The 14,544-nt window shown below is 41.7% G+C and overlaps 1 protein-coding gene across 1 annotated transcript; it reads left to right on the forward strand.

Annotated features, from left to right (window-relative positions):
• Window positions 1-842: 842 nt before the first annotated feature.
• On the forward strand, window positions 843-14,510 carry prmt7 (protein arginine methyltransferase 7). The gene is made up of 17 exons (XM_056281746.1): window positions 843-1,030; window positions 3,494-3,530; window positions 3,733-3,882; window positions 6,088-6,196; window positions 7,206-7,318; window positions 7,620-7,849; window positions 8,032-8,212; window positions 8,915-9,042; window positions 10,239-10,377; window positions 11,390-11,473; window positions 11,603-11,650; window positions 12,044-12,133; window positions 12,331-12,492; window positions 12,966-13,040; window positions 13,351-13,511; window positions 13,672-13,768; window positions 14,340-14,510. The coding sequence occupies exons 1-17, from the start codon at window positions 936-938 to the stop codon at window positions 14,496-14,498; spliced, it is 2,058 nt and encodes a 685-aa protein (XP_056137721.1). The 5' UTR covers window positions 843-935; the 3' UTR covers window positions 14,499-14,510.
• Window positions 14,511-14,544: the final 34 nt, after the last annotated feature.

Raw genomic sequence — 14,544 nt, forward strand, 5'->3', positions numbered from 1 at the left:
TCGGGTGTATCTCGATGGCTATGAGACTACAGTTGAGTAAGGCTATATGAGGATCCTCCATCAGTTCCTTTCTGCTCAGACAGACGTGAGGCATGGCCCGTCACAGAACCACTTTGAGTTTGATCTGTACGAGGAGGAAAGTAGATGAGACATGTAGATCAGGCATTGTATTCCACTGCTAAATAACGTTTCCTTGCTGAATTTAAAAAGTATCCTATCATTATAGCAGATAGGATTTTAATTTCAGCAGAAATGTCCCAATTTAAGAATACGTTATTTAGGAGTCATATTTTAGGAGACTTAAGCCCAATTTATGGTCCAAATGTCGGCTAGCAGACAAATTTCTCCCGGCAGACAAGAGTGTCTCTCGAGTACTCGCCGTCGCTCTTAAAAATATAGCAGCAAGGCATTTTCTAATAGGTGCAGATGTGAAGAGAATTTGATGATATGACGTTTTTCACATCCCCGATTAAGTTTTAGTTGGGATTTACAGAATGTATAGACATTTAACTCCTCTTTATTACTTAAATGTGTTATAGCCATAATTCCATGGCTATTAAATTAACCGATAGAAATGAATAAATAAATAACCTGTGTATTTTAACCTTATTGCATGCGTAAGTAAATGGCTGCCATTTCAGAGTTTAGTTAAAATTCCCATAGATAGTTAGGATGTGTCCTGTATTAATATTAGTAGCAAAACAAGAACTTTTTGTTTTCGGACATTTGGGAAAATATAGACGTTTATTCCGTAATGACGTCCCAGCAGCACTTCCGAAGAGACAGCGGAGGGTTAAAACGACGCACTGGTCACATGACCAATGCGATTTGTGACGTTTCCGGAAAAGTGTCTACCCCGTGTACGGCAATGCTGTTGCACCGTTTATCAACCTCAGTCAGCATTTCACCATTCTTCAGAGAACATTTTTGTGGAAATGAAGACCTTCTGTGGACGAGCGAACCCTACCACGGGTGCTTTGGACTGGGTGGAGGAGGGGGAGGAATACGACTTTCACCAAGAGATTGCCAGGCATGTAACTGAACTATGCAAGCACCATGGCTAGCACCACTGTCCAACACGGTTTTTCTGTTCTCATACATTATTTAACCGGCATAAACCATAAATCATACATATTTTAATTGTTTATATATATTGTATAAAATCCACGGTGATGCCTTATGGCATGAAACAGGCTTGTACCGTCTCATAAAGAATTTACTTGACTCGCTGGATTATTTTGCTCCTTGTTTGTTGAGCACTTTCCCTACCGTTGAGTGTTTCTTTTAACTTAGCACAAAAAGTAAGGAATTGTGTGTTTGGTAGATTATTTCTTTGTTGTAACAATGCTTCTTGGCAATAAATCTTATATCAGGCACCTGATTGTCAGCACCTGGGTTACCAGAAGCTCAAAACAAGTCAATAGCAACAGCAAAATAAGCTGTTCGGCAGTGGCAGAGAAGATTTGACAAATTTTTAATGGGCGCAACCCACATACTCAGCTCTGCTGCTCATCCCACAAATGCATGTATGTCCCTTACAAATGTGGCGCCATTTAAAAGGGAAATAAACAGGCTTCCCAAACGGTATAAGATTTGGTGCCTAAAAGCATTGTTACAACAAAGAAATAATCTACCAAACACAAATTTCCTTACTTTTTGTGCTAAGTATATATACAGTGCATCCGGAAAGTATTCGCACCCCTTCACTTTCCCCACATTTTGTTATGTTACAGCCTTATTCCAAAATGGATTAAATTCATTTTTTCCCCTCATCAATCTACACACAATACCCCATAAGGACAAAGTGAAAAAGGTTTTGTAGAAATTTTTGCAAATTTATTGAAAATAAAAAACTGAAATATTGCATGTACATAAGTATTCACACCCTTTGCTATGACACTCAGCATTGAGCTCAGGTTCATCCTGTTTCCACTGATCATCCTTGAGATGTTTCTACATCTTGATTGGAGTCCACCTGTAGTAAAGTCAATTGATTGAACATGATTTGGAAAGGCACACACCTGTCTATTTAAGGTCTCACTGTTGACACTGCATGTCAGAGCAGAAACCAAGCCATGAAGTCAAAGGAATTGTCTGTGGACCTCCGAGACAGGATTGTATCGAGGCACAGATCTGTGGAAGGGTACAAACAAATTTCTACAACTTTGAAGGTTCCGAAGAGCACAGTGGTCTCCATCATTCGTAAATGAAAGAAGTTTGGATTCACCAGGACTCTTCCTAGAGCTGGCCGCCCAGGCAAACGGAGCAATCGGGGGAGAAGGGCCTTGGTCAGGGAGGTGACCAAGAACCCGATGGTCACTCTGACAGAGCTCCAGCGTTCTTCTGTGGAGATGGGAGAACCTCCCAGAAGGACAACCATCTCTGCAGCACTCTACCTATCAGGCCTTTATGGTAGATTGGCCAGATGGAAGCCTCTGCTCAGTAAAAGGCACATGACAGCCCGCTTGGAGTTTGCCAGAAAGCACCTAAAGGACTCTCAGACCATGAGAAACAAGATTCTCTGGTCTGATGAAACCAAGATTGAACTCCTTGGCCTGAATGCCAAACGTCACGTCTGGAGGAAACCAGGCACCTCTCATCACCTTGCTAATACCATCCCTACAGCGAAGCATGGTGGTGGCAGCATCATGCTGTGGGGATGTTTTTCAGCGGCAGGAACTGGGAGACTAGTCAGGATCGAGGGAAAGATGAATGGAGCAAAGTACAGAGAGATCCTTGATGAAAACCTGCTCCAGAGCACTCAGGACGTCAGACTGGGGCGAAGGTTTACCTTTCAACATGACAATGACCCTAAGCACACAGCCAAGACAACGAAGGAGTGGCTTCAGGACAAGTCTGTGAATGTCCTTGAGTGGCCCAGCCAGAGCCCAGACTTGAATCCCATTGAACATCTCTGGAAAGACCTGAAAATACCTGTGCAGCGACGCTCCCCATCTAACCTTAGAGAGCTCGAGAGGATCTGTAGAGAAGAATGGGAGAAATACCCCAAATATAAGTGTGCCAAGCTTGTAGCTTCATACCCAAGAAGACTTGAGGCTGTAATCGCTGCCAATGGTGCCTCAACCAAGTACTGAGTAAAGGGTGTGAATACTTATGTACATGCAATATTTCAGTTTTTTATGTTTAATAAATTTGCAAAAATTTCTACAAAACCTTTTTTGCTTGGTCATTATGGGGTATTGTATGTAGATTGATGAGAAAAAAAAGGAATTTAATCCATTTTGGAATAAGTCTGTAACATAACAAAATGTGGGGAAAGTGAAGGGGTGTGAATACTTTCCGGATGCACTGTATATATAATATTACAATTTACTTTATGTTTTGGCTGATAAACTGAAACGCATCGTTGGCATAGACATTGACGTCATCATCGTCAGTTTCAGCAATGATGTACACAGGTCTTGCATCAAAAACACCAAACCTAGACGTTCTGTTTATATCAAAACTTAATTAAAGTTTGTTTGTCTTACAGGTCTTGTTATGCGGATATGTTGCATGATCATGATAGGGTGGGTGTTGCTGCATTTTATCTATCCTCTCCTGCTGCATAGTTAAATAGAATGGAAACCATTGTCTTTTTGACAACATGCAAAGTTTGCTGTAACTGCATGAAAGGAAGCATCCAACTGAACAGCATTCATTGCAGAGCTGCTGATTTTCAGCCGTCCTGTACTGTTCCATGATCCACGTAGCTGTGTTTCTCTTTTCCAGAATGAGAAGTATTACCAGGGTATCCGAGCTGCTGTGGCCAGAGTCAAGGCACGGGGTGAGAAAGTAATTGTTCTGGACATTGGAACGGGTACAGGCCTGCTCTCCATGATGGCTCTTACTGCTGGGGCTGACTTTTGCTATGCCGTAGAGGTAAAGCTCTTCTTCTTATGTACTGGAGTTTTCAGTAATCCAACCCAAATAGAAGGCACATGCAGAGTGGCAGCTGTGATTTTAGTTCAGGGACAAATGATGCCAATCGGACATCTTTTTTTTTCTCAGATATTTCTGTCCTGGGCTAAAAAACTAATCTAATTATCAGAATAATTTAAAAAAAATAATGAATGGCTAATTAGTATGAACATCATCAGGCTTGGTTACAACTAAGACTTGATTAGATTGGGCCTTGGGGGGTAAAAGAGAGGCTATGTCTGAAATTATAAAGTTTATACTGCCTATAAAAGGATATGCTTTTGAACAGGAAAAAAAACAATAATGATAAATAGCATATTAGTGTTTATGTATTGCATTATCTACACTTGAATAGTCAATTATTGCCTGTTTGTCAGTGGATAAATTTTTGTTATCCCCGCCAGGCTGGGGGGGATTATGCGTCTGGTCACACGCGTGTGTGTGTGTCCGCGGCTAATCTCGGGGAAACTACTGGACTAGTCGGCCTAAACATTTTTGTGCACAATTATGACTGACTGAATGATGAAGAACCTCTTGTGGTTGCGGCGATTTAAAAACCTTCGAAAAACGTTTGTTCTCGCTGTTGTCGCTCCATCTCTTCATTCACTCTCTAGCTCACTTGACCAGTGCTGCTCTCTGTCGCAGCCTGCTCTGAGTCAACCGTGTCCGCCTATAAGGCTGTTGTGCATCCATAGATTGACAGGCAAAACGTTTTTCATCTCATCTCATCTCATCTTCAGCCGCTTTTCCAGGGTTGGGTCGTGGTGGCAGCAAGCTAAGTAGGGCACTCCAGACGTCATCCCAGCCATTTCACACTCAGCTGCAAACCACCCCAGTGCATGCTGGAGGTCGCGTTCTGATGAAGCCAACAAAACACATCATCTGCGAAGAGCAGAGATGCAATTCTGAGGTTCCCAAAACGGACACACTCCTCACCTTGGCTGCACCTTGAGCTCCTGTCAATGAATATCACAAACAGAATCAGAAACAAGGGACAACCTTGGCGGAGTCCAACACCCACCGAAAACGTGTTTGACTTTGTGCCAAGAATGCGGACACAGCTTTCACTTTGGTTATACAAGGCAAAACGTTTTTCTTAACTAGATTTTTTTAGCTTGAGTGCTGCATATTAAGAACTTTTGTTATTTCCATATTTCCTGTTTAATCGACTTGGGCATTGCACAAAAGTCTTATAATGGCAGGAAAATGGTTTTTCTGTCTGTCTGTGTGTGTGTGTGTGTGTGTGTGTATCTATTTGATCACCTCACACGCACTCAGTTTACGGTCCGCACGCGCTCAGTTTCCAGTTAGAGCCCTTGGTAAACGAGAGGAAGGATGGCGACAGCAGACACCGAATTTACAAAAAAAAAAAACAGCCACTATATCTATACCTAATAAGAACACATAGTGAAAAAACCCACTTTGTTGACTGAACTTTCTATCTTGGGCTACTGTAGAATGTTGGGGACAATGATGTTAAAATATCATTGGTATCATCCATACCTCACCATTGCGTAAGGCAAGACCAAGTCTTATCTTCCTATCAATCATTAATTTTATGCTTTGCTCTGTGTTGAGACCAACTCCATCATAGTCGCATGGTCTTTTAATTGATTGCAAAACACCTCCCCCATGCCCCCCCCCACCACCACCACAACTACTCAAGTTTTTCAGGAAAAGAGTATTTGAGTTGTAGAATTATGCACTTGTGGAACCCCTAGTCCGCTGCTAATCTCACATACAGGTTCTGTCAGCCTAATAATTTTTGTGCAGTTAGGACTGTATGATCAAGGACCTCTCTTGGTTGCGGTGATGCGAAACCTTTGAAAAACCTGTTTTACATCGCAATTTAGTGCCATCTCCTCAGCTGGTTTTCCCCCTAAATCCTAGCAGTCAAGAGGGGGGGAATACGCAGGCAGTGCCTCCGTATTTTCACTTCTCCTGATAGGTGAAAAAGGGGTGGTTTGTCGCCATGTCCGCACATTGGAGAAGGAGAGATATGCCTGGTGGGGATCTGCACTCTACTGAGTGCGCTTCTAGTTTTTGTTGTGTTTACTCTTATTAAAATTCCAATTGTTTGATGCAAACGTACTCAAAATGCAAACCAGTTACTAAATAGACAGTGAGAAGCTTCAGAGGTGGTCACTGTGTTTTTTCTGTTTGCAGGTGTTCAAGCCCATGGCTGATGCAGCTCAGTGTATTGTAGAGAAGAATGGCTTCTCAGATAAGATCAAGATAATAAACAAACACTCTACTGAAGTCACTGTAGGGCCAGGTCTGAGAGAATAAACACACACACACACACACACACACACACACACACACAGGCAGCTGCACCATATAAACATTGTTGGGATTTTTGTTTTCTTATTGAAAATAGATATGGGATTCATGTTAACCCCCCCATTTCATCTCTAATGTCTCAAAAAACTACAGAGAAAATTCAATGAGCGTTGCATGTGCACCAAAATCATTCATAATTTTCAGATGTACCATCAGTAAGAGGGCAGACAGTCCCTAAAAGCTATTCACACACTCTGGTGCTGGCAAAAACAGTTGGTAATTAGGGCTGTCACAAGTAATTGATTACAAAAAATCCTCGATTACAATTTACTTTGTTTGCCTCGTTTCATATGTCTAAACATGCCTGGACATGGAGATGGACCATGCAGGACAGCGAAGCGGTCAGACGATCATTACTGTTGCATGTAGATGACTTAGTGGATTATTTGAGTCAAGAAAATGTAGTAAAGCAAAGATGAACAAAAAGAACAGGCCAAGAAAAGACAGAAAATGTCCAAAGATTGGGCCAATTTTCAGCTAAAACAAGGGAAAATGTAGTGGTCTTAGAAGCATTGCAAGGATGAACTTGCTTACTTCAGTAGCCCAGTGTCCATGCTGCAGAACCTCAATAAAAGCCTCCCACCTATATATGTACAATTTTATTTGATTGGTTTCTTTCTGTACACTCAAGGTCACATTAAATTGAAACATGGTAAAATGGGGAAAACATGAGAACATGGACCAGAAATAAAAAAGGATATCACAAGGAGGGAAATATCGCTTTACAGCTAATGGGGGGAACAAGAGTGTAAATTCTTGGCCAAAGTGAATCTTACATTACATTGTTGCTATTAAATAAAACTCTTAAAAGTATTTTTTTTACTATTCGATTAAGTCAATTAAATGTCAGAAGAATGGTCATCAGTGACAGCCATATTGGTAACTTTAAATAAAATGTTAAAGTTGATCATGTACCAAGCCGTATTCCTAAATGATTACAGATGGAGACATGCAAATGAGAGCCAACATCCTTGTCACAGAACTGTTTGATACTGAACTGATAGGAGAGGGAGCTCTACCCAGCTATGAACACGCCCACCAGAATCTGGTCCAGGTGTGTTTCTCTACCAGTATTTCTAAAAACAGCAAAAAAGAGGTGCAATTCATGTCTTTATGTGATGATATGTGTTTTGGTGCTTAAAAACATTCGTGTGTGTATCTCTTTTACTTGTGTATCACTGAAATTACATGACAGTCAGTGGTTGTGTTGTATGAATCTCTTTCATTCTCACTCATTCTGTCTCTTTCTCGCATACTTGCAAATTCAATCCCATACACGGAATCACCTCTTTTACCAGTGTTTTGTTTTCCCCCTATTTTCTGCCTTAAATCGCCTACCCCACCCACCCCAACAGGAGGGCTGCGAGGCAGTGCCCCACCGGGCCATAGTGTATGCCCAGCTGGTGGAATCGGAGCTGCTATGGAGCTGGGCCAAACTGCAGCACATCGAGGTGGAGGGGGCCAGGCTGGTACCTCCACCTGCAGTTGACCTCTGTGCGGGAGCCCACTCCGTCTGTGATATACAGCTGAGTCAGGTTCCCCCTCACAACTTCACTCCCATTGGCCCCGTCTGTACCATGTTCAGGTGGGAACCAACAAAGGGATTGTCTCATAAGATAAACAAGAAAACTTTTATCACTATTTCACAAATTTCCATTCTCGTGTGATTTTTTTTTCCCTTCCTTTTCTCCTAATACTGCTTAGCTACATCTCTGTTTTCCTCCCTTTCTTTCTAACCATATCTGCTTTTTCCCTTTCCTCTGCCAGTGTGGACTTCAGTAAGCCGGTGAGCAGCGCCCACCAAACCCACTCTTCTCATTTCTTGGCTCAGTTCAGCGGGCAGGCCCAGGTGGTCCTTTCCTGGTGGGACATCGACATGGACCCCAGCGGAAGTATCGTCTGCAGCATGGCTCCGAACTGGACCTACCCAGAACCCAAAATGGCTCCCGTGAGTCTTCTACATTTGATCAATTATCGACCTCCAGGGAAGCCATTTTGGTTTTATGGCAAAGTGAACAATAGTTGAAGGAGGGCAATTATTAATCATAATGGTTGCACATAGTACTTAAAAAAAATTTCTATTGGGAGAAAAAAGGGAAAAATCAGAAATAAATTTATATAAAAAAAAGTCCGCGGTGGTGTAGCGGTCTAAGCATCGGCTCTGTGTCGATGCAGTTGCCCACTGGGGACAGGGGTTCGCGCCCCGGTCTCGTCAGATCCGACTATGGCCGGACTCGACGAAGCAGCGATCATTGGCAACGCTGTCTTCGGGAGGGGGGCGGAGTCGGCTTGTGTTCGTCACGTGAATGCGTCTCTGTGTGTGTCGGAAAAACAGTGGTTCGGCTTGGAGTCGCCTTGTCACGAAAGTGGCGAGGCGGTCTCCTTCGAGACTGCCGGCCGGAGAGATGCAGTTGGCGAACGCATACAGTGCGAGGGTGGGTGTTTGAATTAAAATAGGGATCGATTGGCCACTAAATTGGGAGAAAAAAGGGAAAAATCAGAAATAAATTTATATAAAGAAAATTTCTAGTTTTTCTCAGGATTCAAGTCTACTCCATCTTAGATGCAATGAACCCATTTCAGATACAGGACAACTTTAACCTTTAGGTCTCTACTGCACGCAGTTTACAATTCACTGTTCTCTTTTCAGTGGCGTGACCATTGGATGCAGAGTGTCTACTTCCTGCCTGCTGAGAAAAGGGTGGCAGAGGGAGAGGAGCTAAGTCTGACAGTCTGCCATGACGACTACAGCCTTTGGTACAGTCTTGGGGCAGACAGGTACACCAGCTTAAAAAAAAGATTTCTCTACAAATTTAGAAATACTAGTAGCGTAGCGGTCTATTCCGTTGCCTACCAACACGAGGAACGCCAGTTCGAATCCCCGTGTTACCTCTGGCTTGGTCGAGCGTCCCTACAGACACAATTGGCAGTGTCTGCGGGTGGGAAGCCAGATGTGGGTATGTGTCCTGGTCACTGCACTAGCGCCTCCTCTGGTCGGTTGGGGCGCCTGCTTGGGGGGGAGGGGGAATAGCATGATCCTCCCACATCTTACGTCCCCCTGGTGGAACTCGTCACTGTCAGGTGAAAAAAAGCAGCTAGCAACTCCACTTGTATCAGAGGAGGCATGCTGTAGTCTGCAGCCCTCCTCGGATCAGCGGAGGGGGTGGGGCAGTGACCGGGATGGCTCGGAAGAGTGGGGTAATTGGCCAGGTACAATTGGGGAGAAAAAGGGGGCAAAAATACTGCAGTAATCTGCCACTCAAATTACATTACTCAATATTTTTAGTTTTGTGTGACCGACTGAACTCGATATCTTGATATTTGGTAATTGAGTCCTCCAAATCCCAGACATTCATTCTTGAATGTCTGGGATTCAAATGAAATGGAGTCTCCAGTGCTGTTACATCAACACCCTCTTCCCCATCAAGCAAAGAAAAACATGGTTGAATTGAGGTGTTGGCTATTGATGTTCTATCTGCTGTCTTGTCTATCTTTTATGAGCTTGTTTTGCCATATCTGCTTGCGAGCCATAGCTTCACTTTTTTAAACTCTCATCTACATGCTTTTTTCCCCCACATTTGGCTGCTCTGGTTAAAGATGTAAAACCCTACGAACTGCATAATTTTTCAAGGGCAAGTCCTGCCTAACCATAACTGTCATAATGTGCAGCTACAAAAACCTGCATGATTTGGATCGTCGTGGATTGCCTGTTGTCTTAAATACGGCAGTGTGGTAGAAAGTGTCAAAAAGTTTTCATTTGTTTGCATGTGAATCTTAAGGATCATAAGTTTATAAATAGGAGGAGTGAGCAGTCCTAGTGTCTAATTCTTGTCTCAGAGATCTTTCCAAATTGCCAAGAAATGTTAGACATAAAGTGTGTTTAGCAGTATAACAGCATGTGAAAGAACTTGCCCTTGTATGTCCACTGTGTGTTTACCATCAGCTTGTGATAGTCTGGATATTGGTCCTTTCAGCAAACAGGGCACAGAGACCGAGGCCTTACCTTGTCGGCCATGTTGCACCTGCCAGGCCCACCTAGTGTGGACACGGCCACGCTTTGGGGAGCTCAACGACAGTCATCGCACAGAGACCTACGTCAGTGCATTACGTAGTGTAAGTAAAAGGACATGGGGGTAGGTAGCCGGGGTTGGGACTTACTGTGACATTACTATTGATTATTTCAATAATTGAGTGTTCTACAGATTTTTCTGATGATTAATTGAGTAATTAGATAAGAAAAAAAGTATTTTCAAGTGTTTTACTTAATAGCGGTAATATAACATAAGATTCACTCTGGCCTACAATTTACATTCTCGTCACCCTTTTGCCCATTTTAAAATAATATTAGAATCTAAGTTTGCACAAACATGGAATTTGACTCTGGTTTCATGGTTCTCTCAGTGTACTTAACATAGAATAACAACACTCCAACACAACAATCTTCAGATACTATATACACAAGAATTGACTACATACAGGTGAAATAAGAGGTGATAAGGTGCAGTGGTGCAGAGAATATATCAGAGATGCTGAAATAGATGTTAGCAGGTTACTTATATACATGCCTGAGGTAGATGGACATGACAGAGCGTACCAGTATATGTACAATGTACAGTACAGTATGTACAAATGTATATAATATAATATAATATCCCTTTCTTAGTGATGCTTTATTTCTGCTCCATGTTCTTATGTTGTCCCTGTTTTATTACAAACAAATTAAATTAAAAATATTAATTGAAATAGAGCAACTTCCAGAACAACAAGAACCATAGAGCAATTTACAGAACAACAAGAACCAACCTTTACTGCACTTTATGTTTTAGTTGAAAATAGACCCCAACTTTGGATATTTTCCTGTCATTTTTTGGCTCCTGTCTCTTCTTTTTGCTCATATTTGCTTTCCTCCATTTTCTCGACTCTAATAATCTGTCGTGTCATCTCTGCGCAACAGTTATGATCGTCTGAGCACTTGGCTGCCCTACATGGTCAAGAGATTAAACAAAGCTTTGAAGCAACACGTTTGATTCAAGGAGTTTGAGTATTTGAATTATTTAAGTTGGTTGATTAATTGTTTCAGCCTGATGACTGTGGTTCATCATGGTTACAACTCTGTCAATTGTAGGTTTTGAAGGCAGACAGTGTGTGTCTAGGGGTCAGTGATGGAAGCCTGCTGCCTGTCTTTGCTCATATGCTCGGAGCCAAAAAGGTATCCCACTTTGACCATGTTGCTGTGTTACATGTCTGTTTTCCACATTAAATCTTCAGACTGATATGTATGTTGGTTATTTTTTTCCATGACAGCATCAATAAGTTCTGCCCATATCTGTCCTTTCAGGTTTTCAGTTTGGAGAATTCCAGAATGTCTAAGCAGGTTATTGAAGAGGTAAATGAATCTGTTCCAACTTAGCTTGTTCAGTTATAAGAGAATGCAGACAAAGTGCAAAGTCTTCTATCGATCAAGTTTTGCATTTAAGTGCCAAGTAAATTGTGGGTAGTATATGTACTTTGTCGTACACATCCATGTGAAAAACATGTATTGTTTAAAAGGCTAACTACAACAACACCAACACTGACACCACCAACGACAACATTTTTTATTGGAAACCATTTTTATAATAGTCTCTGTGTGAAACAATCATAAAATGATTGAATCATAGCAAACCTTAATTAGTTGAAATCAATGAATAAGTTAATAAGAAAAACATTAAAACTACTCACTAATCACAAGGATGGCTGATTCTGATTTAGTGCTAATATTATGTGCTGTGTTATGCAGGTGTTAGAGGCAAACTCCATGAAAGGACATGTTCAACTTCTGGAAATCAGGCCTGACCAGCTGACTTGCAATGACTTGGGAGGAGAACAGGTACTTTTGGAGTAAGCCAAAGCTATCTTTGGAACGCACATACACAATTTTGTGTGTGTGTGTGTGTGTGTGTGTGTGTGTGTGTGTGTGTAATCAAACAATCAAGGTTTATCAAGTTAATAAAATGTTTGGTTATATCAGTGATAACATACGTATGTATGGGTTACCTAACAATATATATGGCATTTGGCCTGCAGATCTCAGTCCTGATGGGTGAACCCTTCTTCAGCTCCAGCCTATTGCCCTGGCACTCGCTCTTCTTTTGGTATTGTCGAACAGCCCTGGTCAACCTGCTGCAGCCCAGCGCAACCATAATGCCTCACTCGGCCACCCTTCATATGGTGGCGGTGGAATTTCAAGTGAGACTATTACAGACCCAGTTGAAGATTACTTTCATAATGCCCTCACATATTTAAATTATTTTGATTTGAGGTGAGCTTTTTTATTCTGACACTTAACAAGTTTAAGAAGGGCAGCAGGAGACTTCCACTCGTTTTTTTTCTTAATATTAAAATGCCTTCAATTGCTGTTTTGGTCCGATGTGGAAAGATCAGATACATGCACTGCTCGCTCCGTTACCTGTAGGAGCTTATATTCAGGGTTTTCTTTCCTTGGCTTTAGAGAGGTTTATATGCTATTTTCACAGCAGGCTCTACATGGGGGATAGGGGATTAAAAAATCCTTAAAATTCTTCAACAAATTCTTGAAACAAATAAAGGGAACTAAAACTCATAATCCTTGAAGCAATTGAAATAAAGAAGAAAATTTTACTTTATTGGTTAATGGAAAACCTTATTGTTTTACTCTCATTTTGACCGCATGTCTGCCTTAGGATCTGTGGCGGATACGAGCACCATGTGGAACATGTGAAGGCTTTGATGTCCAACCCATGGATGAGATGGTCCAGGTAAATCATCTATGGGATCATTTTCTTTTTTCAGTGATTAAATATGACATTCATAATCTCTCTTTTACTTGCTGTTGTGTAGCAAAAACATGATGCTCAAACAACAGAAGCAAGGGCAAAACACTCCATGATAGAAGACAATTTTTTTAAATCAAATATATTCCAGCTGCTGAGGCCTGAGCCGTATTATTAATAAAATGTTAAAAAAAAATACCATGCCCACCCCTCTTAAAGTACTACCCTTTCTGCTGCTCAATCTCCAATTCTTATTTCCTTTTCACTCAATTTGTCCTCCCGTTTTTCCTTTCAGCGATCCCTGGATTTCCGTGAGGCTCTTGAGCCAGAGCCCCACCCTCTGTGGGAGTACCCCTGCAGGGCTTTGACCCAAGCTAAAGCTGTCATGAATTTCGACTTCACACAGTGTGTCCCTCAACAGCCAATCAGCAGTCGGGGCTTGCTTCCCTTCTTAAGGTGGAGAACCTTTCCCTTGAATTTTCATGTGTGAAATCGGCGATGTATTGAAATGTTTTATCCTAAAATATGCTTGAAAATATCAACACAAGTAACACACAAACCACAACAAACTACTTCTGTAGAAAGTTCAGATGTTTAATTTTGTGCCCCTTCAAAGGAGTGGCAATTGTCATGGCGTTGCACTATGGATGGAGTACCAGCTGACCGAAGACATCAGTGTCAGCATGGGTCTGACGGGACCAGTCAATGGACAGGTATCACAGCAGCAACTGTCCTAAACATCAATAATGTGGTTTCTCTTAACACGACAGATTTAAATTTTCTTATTCTATCAATCCATCTAGCAGCCTATCAGTTAAGCAAGTTTTCTGTTTTTTCACCAACATCCCGCATCACACTCGCATCATTATGTTGATACGTTGGTCCTGCCCTGTGTAACCCAACTACCCAACTGGAGAAGTTGGGTTTTTGACTTTGCTATGGGGGGTTAAATACTCGTTCTTCAAGCATTAAAAAAAAATAAAAATAAAAAAAATCCTCAACAATCCAGATTTTTGTGTGCAGGCTTGAGATTTAAACTGCTTGATCACAAGCTTCTTTTTTTTCCCTTAACTTTCAAGGCTACCATATTCTCGCTACCATATTCTCTCATTTAATTTTTAACATGTGCCTGCACATTGTTTTTAATGACAATAAATTGAACTGAATTCTCGCTTAACTAAATAGATTGTTTTTGTTATTTCAGAATTTAGACTTTATTTTCAGCAAGGGGAAATGACTCATAATTTCAAAATGAATCCTTATGCAATCTCTCCTTCAATGTAGGGTGCCTGTGAGTGGAGTCGTCACAGGAAGCAAGGAGTGTACTTCTTCAGTTCACCATGGGAGAGCTCAGGGGACGGAAGAGCGTCGGTGTCTTATAACCTCACCTTCGAACCCAGTTTAGGAGACATAAAGATGGAGTTCACCCTCGAGTCACTGTAATCTGAGAGAAACAGTGATTGAAGGTGGACAAGGGACAGAGACTCCA

Source organism: Lampris incognitus, chromosome 6 (assembly GCF_029633865.1).
Source record: "Lampris incognitus isolate fLamInc1 chromosome 6, fLamInc1.hap2, whole genome shotgun sequence".
Taxonomy (NCBI): domain Eukaryota; kingdom Metazoa; phylum Chordata; class Actinopteri; order Lampriformes; family Lampridae; genus Lampris; species Lampris incognitus.